Below are 11,162 nucleotides of genomic sequence, written 5' to 3'. Positions count from 1 at the left end.
TAACTCAACTATTTAAATTTCTACGTTTTGGCAACTTTACATTCGTTGCATGTGGGCTAATACTAATTCTCTCTAGGCCATAACGTTCCAGCGGCCGGTACCCAGCAGTTTCCTCGTCCAAAAAGTTAGCTGTTGCTTCGGTCAAAGGGCTTATGAAAAGTCCCGTCGACATGCCGCCGCGTTACGCGATAGTTAAAACATTAACGTAATTAGGTACCTGTCCCAACAAAACTCACTTCATCTCCTAAATAAGACAGGCGTAAACTTTCATGAAATCACAACCCAGACTCCAATGAACAGTATTTAGACAACTCAGCAAGCAACTAATAAATATTCTGTAACAGGGAATAAAGGATCCACAACCTCGTTCTCAGATGCAAAAAAAGAAGAATAAGAAATGAAAAACAAATAGGCTTGCCTTTGTTAAGGAACATACTCTATCCGAAGTCACGTCTACACTACTCTCTACGAATTTCATCGCTGAGAAATACGGCTACCGAGACTCGGCCGGCATCTCTGGGGAGCCACTTTTTTAATTTTGCAAGTTTCTTCACTTCCTGGGAAAACTTGTGTTTTCAAGCTGTGCCATTTTCACGGTATTTCCTTCGGTGATGTGTTAAAGTCCTCCAGCCGAGTCTGCGTCGCCGTAGTTTTCAGCTATGAAATTCACAGATAATAACATAGCAACGATTTCGGACAAAGCACGTTCCTTAACAAAGATAACATAATAATAATAATAATAATAATAATAATAATAATAATAATAATAATAATAATAATATAGGTAGCTTGGTGAACAGAAATCCAACGATTAACTGACTGCACCGATCCGAGATCGCCAGCAGTCTAAATCGTGCGACCAATATCTCTTGGCCATCGTTGAAATCATCATTATTATCATCATCATCGCTCAAGGCCATTATCGCCTGCTGCTAGAGTGAACAGAGACAAACTTATAAATAAACAGGTCTGGACAGACTCATGAATACTTGGTCAAAGTGGGCGATATTTAAACAATAAGGTATATGTGTCACCCTAAACTCGGAACTCGATAATAGGCTCGGTATGCCAGTCCACTCAAGTAACTATCATATTTTTTGAATCCTTTCTTGCCACCCAGAATGGCTAAAATCTGTCTCTCTTGCAGTTTGTTTCCTTAACTCCATCCATCCACTTTTTATTCTTCCTAAAAGGGAGTTGATATGTTCTATTTAAAATGTCTTTCCGACTTAATTAGAATCCCCTCGAGGTCCTTCTTGATCTCCTTGAACCCCTCGTATAAAACTTTATGTCTATTTGTTTAACATTTTTAACATTTGTCTTTTTAATCGATCTTCATCCATTTCGAAAAGGTGTGCGTATAATTTAAGTTTTCTTTTCCACGTCGATTCTATCAGTTCTCTTCCTCGTAACATTAATTGTCCGTTCTCAATCTTTTGGACCATTATTGTGCGAAGAAATTATTATTATTATTATTATTATTATTATTATTATTATTATTATTATTATTATTATTATTATTATTATTATTATTATTATTGCGAGGGCGAATCAAAAAGTAAGTTACACTAGCTCACCGCGAGAGCACACTGTGTGTCGTGACCACTGATCTCTATACATGGATGGCTGGTAGCTTGGGTAGCAGTAAGCCGAATAGAAGATGACTGGCGTAGTAAGATGGCAGCGAGCGCACGGTGCAGTAGACCACGAGGAGCGCGCTTGCTTTGTTTATGCTTAGTTCAGGGACGCCAGGCCTCTTTATTGTAGCTCCACGGGTGTTCTGTGCTGTGTTATTGCAAAGGAAATAGTGTACTTTACGAATTTAGATTCGTTACCTTGGAGTATGCCTGTAAATTACAAGATTCAATTTCAATGTGTATGTCTTTATGTGAAATCTGAATGAAGAGTACGGGGTATTCAGCTTATGGATGTACAAACAGAACCGAACAGCAGAAGGTGCGTTTTATCTTTTTCTTCTTTATCTGTTTGCCCTCCAGGGTCGGTTTTTCCCTCGGACTCAGCGAGGGATCCCACCTCTACCGCCTCAAGGGCAGTGTCCTGGAGCTTCAGGCTCTGGGTCGAGGGATACAACTGGGGAGGATGACCAGTACCTCGCCCAGGCGACCTCACCTGCTATGCTGAACAGGGACCTTGCGGGGGTTGGGAACATTGGAAGGGATAGACAAGGAAGAGGGAAGGAAGCGGCCGTGGCCTTCAGTTAGGTACCATCCCGGTATTTGCCTGGAAAAGTGGCAAACCACGGAAAACCACTTCCAGGATGGCTGAGGTGGGAATCGAACCTACCTCTACTGAGTTGACCTCCCGAGGCTGAGTGGACCCCGTTACAGCCCTCGTACCACTCTTCAAATTTCATGGCAGAGCCGAACCCGGGCCTCCGGGCGTGGCAGCTAATCACACTAACCACTATACCACGGAGGCGGACGGTGACTTTTATACTGTATATAATAATCTCCCTAGGGTAGTGTTTTGAGTTTTAGGTTTAGCCTATTGTATCTCATTTCGCATATTCTGGGAGCAAAATGGCAATTAATTTTTGTGGGTTTCCTTTCTCGAGACCCGAACTTCTAAGATCATCTGTTCTAGACCTTATTTACATCAGTAATAATTATGGGTTTCAGACACTGGAGTGGTGGGAGAAGGGAAAGTGTGGCGGGTGTTTTAGGCTGTCCCATTATAATATTTGTGGTATTTAGGGCTCTTTGAAGGGGTATTACATATTTATGATGACGACCATCAATATTGCTTTGCTAGCTGAATTTAATTAAAGAGGTCTATGATAGTTATTTAGGGTAACAACTTATAAGCTGGAAGGAAGTCATAAAACCATAACCTTAATTTACTCTATTCAGTGTCATAGGCTTGCAAGTGGCGAGGGTGTTTTGATCACATTTCCCCACCCTTTCATTGTTACACCCCCAGTTTCACGTCATTTTCAGGCAATAGTAATTATTTTCGGCCGTTATTATACACTCATTTTAGTGCAATCCCGGAAATTTACTGACCTCGGAATGACGTGTCAGTGATCCCAATGTCCTTGTGCTTTGAGTGAACATATCTCTATATTTTTAATTATTCCAATGCACCATTAATTGCGATTTAAAATTGACTATATTATCATTGCTTCCCCATAAGGAGAGCTCCAGGATGGGTACGCCAACATGGTGGACCGCGCGCTCAACTTTGCGTACTTTCTCCTGCAGCGGAGAGCTGCCATCAGCGATCCATGTAATAGAGATCAGTGGTCGTGACCGTGGCCAATGCGGAGTAAGCTACAGTAACTGCTGACACGTCCGAAAGGAAGGTTGGTGTGGCATCCCGTCTTGTTGTGTGTGCAGAGTGGGCTAGGGCTCAATGGTGTCAACTGCATGTTCACTCCAAATTGTAGGTGCGCGCAACGATCAGATTTCTATGGGCTAAACGGTTCAGTTGCACGGACATCCATCGTGAAATCGCTGCTGCATATGGTGAGCGTGCAATTTCTCGCCCAGGTATTGTAAAGTGGTGTAAGCAATTTGAATGCGGACGCACGGATCTCACGGCTGAATATCGCGAAGACAGGCCAGCAACGTCCAGTACCGTTGCAAATGTTGACCGTGTGGATGGGGTCATTAGAGAGAATCGGCGCATAACCCTGCAGGAAATTGCCAGCATGCTGAACATTTCGTATGTCAGTGTGTTCTCCATTGTTCACCAGCACCTTGGAATTCCCAAACTGTGTTAAAGATGGGTCCCACGTCTGCTCATCGATGTTCACAAGAGACAACGTTTCCAATCGTCACTGGCAATTTTGCAACGGTATTCTGTGAAGGTCAATGAGTTTCTGCGGCGAAACTCACAGGGGATGAAACATGTGTCCACCACTTCACCTCCGAAACAAAGAGAACATCGATGGAATGGGTGCACACCACATCACCACCTTCAACAGTAAAGGTAATGGCGACAGTGTTCTTTGACATGGAGGGTGTGATGCACTTGGAATTTATACCAAAAGGCACGACAGTCAACTCGGCTTCGTATTGTCAAACGTTGAACCGGTTGCGTGATGCAATTAAAGAAAAGCGGCGGGGAAGATTGAGTGCCGATGTGATTTTGTTGCACGATAACGCAACACCTCACACGGCCCGCCAAACGTCCCAACTGCTCTGCGATTCAAGTGGGAGATATGTGAACATCCACCATACAGTCCGGATTTAGCGTCATGCGATTATCATTATTCGGCAAGCTTAAAAAGGATCTCGGTGGACGACGATTCCGAAACGATGAGAAGGTGGAAGCAGCTCTCTCCAGGTGGTTACATAGCGCTGGAGATAATTTCTTCGAATCCGGAATAGAAAAATTGGTTGACCGTTCCGAGAAATGTGCAGTCTCTTGGGGACTATGCGGAAAAGTGAACTTACTATGTATGTTGCCATGTGTACGTGGTTTCATGAATGGCCATAACTTGGAAGTGCAACGTACTTTTTGATTCGCCCTCGTTATTATTATTAATATCATTATCGTAGATCTAGAAAAGGCATTCGAAAATGTTAATTAGATCAAGCTATTTGAGATTCTGAAGGTGATACCGAGAAAGAAGGATTGTCTACAATCTGTACAAAGTGCAGTGTACAGTGATAAGAATCGAGGGCTAATGAAAAGAAGCAGTAATCCAGAAAGGAGTGAGACAAGGCTGAAGTTTGTTCCCTCTCCTTTTTGGTGAAAGAGATCTTGAGATAAATCTTAAGAATATTAGTTCCAATAAAATGTTGCCCACTTCTAGAAAAGAGAAAGGTCTGAAGAAGACTCAGCACGAGGGAGAACTTGGTAAGGTTGCACCTTACACCCATCAAGGACAGTTCAGTCAGTCCAGGAATCGAGTGAAGCATAAATTATTAAGCTGGTTTCTCGACACATATTGTGGAGACACAGTCTCTGACAGAGTATCTGTGAAAATGAAATGTCGCATGGCTTTTAGTGCCGGGATATCCCAGGACGGGTTCGACTCGCCAGATGCAGGTCTTTCTATTTGACTCCCGTAGGCGACCTGCGCGTCGTGACGAGGATGCAATGATGATGAAGACAACACATACACCCAGCCCCCGTCCCATTGGAATTAACCAATTAAGGTTAAAATCACCAACCCGGCCGGGAATCGAACCCGGGAGCCTCTGAACCGAAGGCCAGTACTCTGATCGCTCAGCCAACGAGTCGAACAGAGTATCTGTAAAACCTGCAAAATAATATGTTCATGAAGAATGGGTGGGAATAGCAGAAATGACAAAATTCCAAATTTCATGTATCTGTCGAGTGATAAGTGAATTATTGACTGGTGTTACAATACAATTTGGTTTTAGTCGCACCGATACAGATAGATCTTATGGCGACGATGGAGCAGGAAAGAGCTAGGAAAGAGAAGTAAGCGGCCGTGGCCTTAATTAAGGTACAGTATATAGGTATATAGAACAGGCGGTGACAGAAATTAATAATGCTAATTGCTTTTCGTCCCACTAACTACTTTTACGGTTTTCGGAGACGCCGAGGTGCCGGAATTTTGTCCCGCAGGAGTTCTTTTACGTGCCAGTAAATCTCATAGATGGCCTAGGCATCACTGAAGAGGCGTACTAGGGAAATGAGGAGTGAGGTAGTTTCCCGTTGCTTTCTTCACCGAGCTAGACGAGGCTGACATATTTGAGCACCTTCAAATATCTCCGGACTGAGCCAAGTTGGGGTCAGAAGGCCAGCGCCTCAACCGTCTGAGCTACTCAGCCCGGTGACAGAAATTAAAGAGGAATTTGGATTATAATCACAATTGAAGGAGACTAAATCAAAACTCTGTAATTTGCCGATGATATTGTTAATTTTATGCCTTTGCTGGCAGGACCTAGTGTTTACATTGCACTATGTCTGCTGGTATGGGCTAGAGCAATTTTGTTACTTTCATTGATTTTCTTACAATTGACCTTAAGTCGCACCGACACAGATAGGTCTTATGGCGACGATAGGATTGAAAAGGGCAAGGAAATGGAAGGAAGTGGCCGTGGCCTTAATTAAGGCACAGCCTCAGCATTTCCCTTGTGTGAAAACGGGAAACAATGGAAAACCATCTTCAGGGCTGCCGACAGTGGAGTTCAAATCCACTGTCTCCCGAATGCAAGCTCACTGCTGTTCGTCCCTAACCGCACGGTTCATAAAGAAAGTACTGTAGATGAATATTTTTACTTATGAAATAACTAAGATGGCAGAAGTAAGAAGGACATAAAATACTGACAAGCACAAGCAAGGAAGGCCATTCTTAAGAAAAGAAATTTGCTCACTTCAAACATTGATATAGGAATTAGATGTTCGTCTGGAATGTGGCATTCTATGGAAGTAAAACACAGACAATAACTAGTTTAGAAAGAAAGAGAATATACATTTTTGAAATGTGGTGTTACAGAAGAATGGTGAAGGAAAGATGGGCAGGCTGAATGGCGAATGAATAGACACTGAATCGAACTGGTGAGAGGAGCACGATTAGGCCAGAAGAGAATGATAGAGCACCAGGACTTGTTCAGTTGGTTTTTGAGGGAGGTGTACTGTAGGTGGTAAGAACGGGAGAAGAAGACCAAGCCATGAACATGGAGTAGATGTAAGATGTAGTACTTACGTAGAAATAAAAGGCTAGCATGGGGTAGGGTGTCAAGGAGAGATGCATCAAACCAGTCTATGGACTAATGACACAAACAACATTATTACGTTTGTATTAATGATATGATGATTATGAAGTTGATCTATCCTGTTACAGTGGCTCGCCGCCGTCGGAAAGAAGGCCGTCCACGTCGACAACGCACCACCTTCAGCAACGAGCAGACGTTCCGTCTAGAACTGGAGTACCAACGGAGTGAATACATCTCCCGCAGCCGGAGGTTCGAGCTGGCGGAGGCGCTGGTTTTGACCGAGACGCAGATCAAGATCTGGTTCCAGAACAGACGAGCCAAGGACAAGCGCATCGAAAAGGCGCACATGGATCAGCAGTACAGGTGACTACATTCAATAATTTGTATTTTATACGCCCAAAATCTGTGTATGTCTTGAGGGATGTGGTGTGCCCTGATTAAATTCCGTCACCAATCCTCCTGCTCAGTTAGTATGGTCAGAGGACGAGCCTGCTGCAAGAATGATCAGAGAGAGAGAGAGAGAGAGAGAGAGATTCATATATGAACGAGTCTGGACAGACTCGAACCAGACTCACTGCTGCTCGGTCAACTTGAGCGATATTTGAACAGTGAGCTGGGTGTCAGCTTAAACTCAAAACCCGATAACAGGCTCAGTCTACTCAGTAGTTCAGTCACTCAGTGGATGAACAAATTGCAGGTTGTTGCCTTGTTTCTGCTTCACGCATTTGCATTACTGGTGTTGTATGCAGCAAAGAAACATGCGGTACAATGAAGGTATGCCGATAACCAATTCATGTGGTAGCAGTGTACCATTCAGTACCAGAGAGAAAGAGTCTCTTGAACTTTTCAGTTTCCGAGCTGCTCTTTCTGCCCAGACTCGTTACTGTTTGCTGTGATCAGGCAGCGTGGACAGTTGGGCAGATTAATTTGTTCAGCGAAGCTGAGCGTCTTGTCTAGACTGGTCCTTTCAAACACTCATTGACCAGAGAGCTCGAGCAGGGAGTTTGAACGAGTCTAGACTTGAGTGAGACCGAGACCTATCTCTCATAAATGAGTTTAAACGAGTCTGCACGTAGTTTTGCACAACTCTAGACCTGATGTAAGACAATACCGTCAAGCTTCGCTCAAACCAAACCAAACCCCATGGCGCAACAGCCCCGAAGGGCCATGGCCTACCAAGCGACCGCTGCTCAGTCCAAAGACCTACAGATTATGAGGTGTCGTGTGGTCAGCACAACGAATCCGATTGTTGCTTGTTGTTTTAAGGGGCCTAACATCGAAGGTCATCGGCCCACGACGAATCCTCTGCGCCGTTATTCTTAGCTTTTAAGACCGGAACCGTCATCAGATAGCTCCTCATTGTGATCACGTGGGCTGAGTGGACCTCGAACCAGCCCTCAGATGCAGGTAACCTGGCCGGGAATCGAACCCAGGGACAAGCTTCGATCTCCATCTCGAATATTAACCCGTGCTGTCGTTGACGAAAGTGGGTGTTCACATTAAGCAGCGAGGAGGCTATGTGGTGGAGACAGTATAGGCTTGTCTCTCCCTCAGATTAGTGTAGAGCGGGGATAATATTAATAATAATAATAATAATAATAATAATAATAATAATAATAATAATAATAATAATAATAATAATAATCGTATGGCCTCAGCTACCGTGTGCAGACATTTCAATTTGACGCCATCTGGCTGTCTGCTCGTCAATTTCGACGTTCCGTTTTACTCTAGGCCCACTAGATGGTAGATCGAATAAACCGAAACTCTCTTGGGCGTCTATGGCTGAGATTTAATGAATTTTGTCGGGTAAACACCAAATGTGTTACCAGAGATCTTTTACATGCCGACATCGTACGAGGAGTGTCTAATGGACTTTTTTCCGCCCTTCAAAAATCCGACTACCTCTGCCGGGTAGTGTGATGCCAACAGTTCGAAAACGGTTGGTTTTAGGACCTTAAAATGTGGTTTTCGGAGTCCCACCGGGACTTTTCGAATTTTTTCCTCGCACCGTGAGGATTAAAATAAGATTTAACTCGTCCTTGTGCAACAAATTCGATATTTCGCCCGTACTAATTTATGCTAATGTGTCAAAGGTCCTACATCTTGGGAATGCAAAGGGCTGTACAAATCTCTTGTAGCCAGGGTTACCCGCTCGGTCCTATAAGATAAGTAGTCTACACAAAATTTGCTTCAGATTGGTGAACCGGTATAAGGACTGACAGACAAACATCTTGCTTTGTATATAGGCTACTGCAGATTGATTGATTGATTGATTGATTGATTGATTGATTGATTGATTGATTGATTGATTGATTGATTGATTGATTGATTGATTGATTGATTGACTCTCATGCATTAAAGATTCATCATATATACAAGATTCAAAATATCACTTACCGAGCCCGATAGCTGCAGTCGCTTAAGTGCGGCCAGTATCCAGTATTCGGGAGATAGTAGGTTCGAACCCCACTGTCGGCAGCCCTGAAAATGGTTTTCCGTGGTTTCCCATTTTCACACCAGGCAAATGCTGGGGCTGAACCTTAACTAAGGCCACGGCCGCTTCCTTCCAACTCCTAGCCCTCCCCTGGCCCATCGTCGCCATAAGACCTATCTGTGTCGGTGCGACGTAGAGCAACTAGCAAAAAAAAAAAAAAAAAGATTTTCTGTCATATGTGTTATGCACACCTTAACTAATATTTCAGAAGATAGATGAAAGTTTGCGAAATATTTAATTACAGTATTAACAATATCTTGGCAACATTGCAATTGAGAGTTCCAGGCTTCGATCTTGCACCCTTGTTCTTATCAAGAGAGCACCTAAGCAATTTACAATACACAGCTGACAAGGGTGTACTCTATTTTGTTGAACATATGTTGATATTTTTTCCATTTCCAGGTAAAGATCTCACTGTGAGATATACGGCTATTAATCTTTGTTATCTGCGACCAGGAGGACTGAATTGGTCATAAAACGGGCCGGCAGTTGTGGTGAGATGGCAGGACGAGGGGCTTATCGCATGCACCCGCTGAATAGTTTATAAGGGCAGTGAAACAGCACCGAGCCAGACGTGTATCTCCCTGTCAACAAGTCGGTGTAATCCCTTCCAGCTGGGATCAGGTTACCAATAGAGTATTGAAACGATGAAGTTGTAAGGCGGCCAGTAATCGCGGCGTAATTGGCCTTATCTGCGATCTCAGAGGGAGGGTTAGGGGACACCAAACACATAACAACTCTATCGGACAAGTGTTCCTGGGGCGACAGCCTTTCAGCGCATCGTTAGTACAAGGGGGTAAGAACGTTTTATTGCAGTGCCAAAATGATCGCACGCACGATGTTACAATTTGTTAACAACTGAATCATGTCTGTTTTTAGTGCTGCAGTTTTGGCCAGTGATAAGAAGGGAACGAAGCCTGGACAGCAAAACATTGCCGACGGCTGCTGCAGGATCGAGGAACGCTGGCTGAAAGATACGTCAGTTGTTTACTTTACTGATATTCTGTACCTTCAGGTTCACATGCAAAATGAAAGACGTCGCGTGGAGGTTAATATTCGGCAATTTGTGAATGTACATAGTTGTATAGTCGCTCAAAATAAAATGAGCACTTGGTATTGTATGTTCTTAGCGTTTAATATTTTATCAGACTTAATTATTATTATTATGAAAATATAATTCGCCTCCCATGTAGATACAAACCCTGCGGATATTTACGACGAATATTTTATGTATATGTCGTCGGTAGACGTAGAGTGGGTCTCTGCCCAGAAGTGGCCACGGCTAGTCCGTGGTCTAACAGTTCTGCACTCTGACCGGCCAACCCAGCAGAGGAGGGGTGGCCCTCTACCCTCTACCTCTGCATTCGGGAGACGGGACAGGGCTGGACATCACGGCTGGCCCCAACCGTCGGCTGTCCTGTGAATGGATTTCCGTGGTTTTCCATTCTCCTTCACTAAGGCGAATGCCGGGACAGTTCCTAGTATAGTTCACGGCCACCAACCCTCTTCACTTCTCCTTCACCGTAACAAATCTCCCGGCCTGAGAGACGGCGTTACCGTCTAAGAGGCCCGCCCCCCCCCCCCCCACCTTCAGGGGAGAAACGAAAACATTTTAGTAGTAGAATGTAGCCTATAGGTTCAATTGTTTCTGAGATAAGTGTACCTGTGAGGAACTTCAAAAAATAATTGCAATTTACTTTACGTCGCACCAGAGCGTCCATTTGTTTCACAATTTGATTTACGTCGCGTCGACAGAGGCAGGACTTACGGCGACGATGGGATAAGAAAGGACTAGGAGTGGGAAGGAAGCGACCGTGACCGCGTGACAATGTGAAACCACGGAAAACCATCTTCAGGACTGCGATGGTGGGGTTCGAACTCACTATCTCCCGAATGCAAGTTGATAGCTACGTGACCCAAACCGCGCGGCTACTTGCTTGGTTGTGAGGAACTTACACAATACCATGCGCTCATTTTATTAAAGCGAGTGTACATTGCAACAAAGTATA

General features: G+C 44.1%; 1 protein-coding gene across 1 annotated transcript in view; it reads left to right on the top strand.

Annotated features, from left to right (window-relative positions):
* Positions 1 to 3,869: 3,869 nt before the first annotated feature.
* The window catches only part of LOC136866755 (homeobox protein rough), a 157,217-nt gene continuing 149,924 nt past the window's right edge, over positions 3,870 to 11,162 (top strand). Inside the window, exons 1-2 of the mRNA XM_067143865.2 lie at positions 3,870 to 3,951; positions 6,785 to 7,019. Coding sequence (XP_066999966.2) covers positions 3,870 to 3,951; positions 6,785 to 7,019 — 317 coding nt within the window. The remainder of the gene's footprint in view (positions 3,952 to 6,784; positions 7,020 to 11,162) is intronic.

The sequence above is a fragment of the Anabrus simplex genome, chromosome 3, assembly GCF_040414725.1.
Source record: "Anabrus simplex isolate iqAnaSimp1 chromosome 3, ASM4041472v1, whole genome shotgun sequence".
Taxonomy (NCBI): domain Eukaryota; kingdom Metazoa; phylum Arthropoda; class Insecta; order Orthoptera; family Tettigoniidae; genus Anabrus; species Anabrus simplex.
Note: the sequence above shows the minus strand (reverse complement) of the source record. Positions and strands in the feature narration are given on the sequence as shown.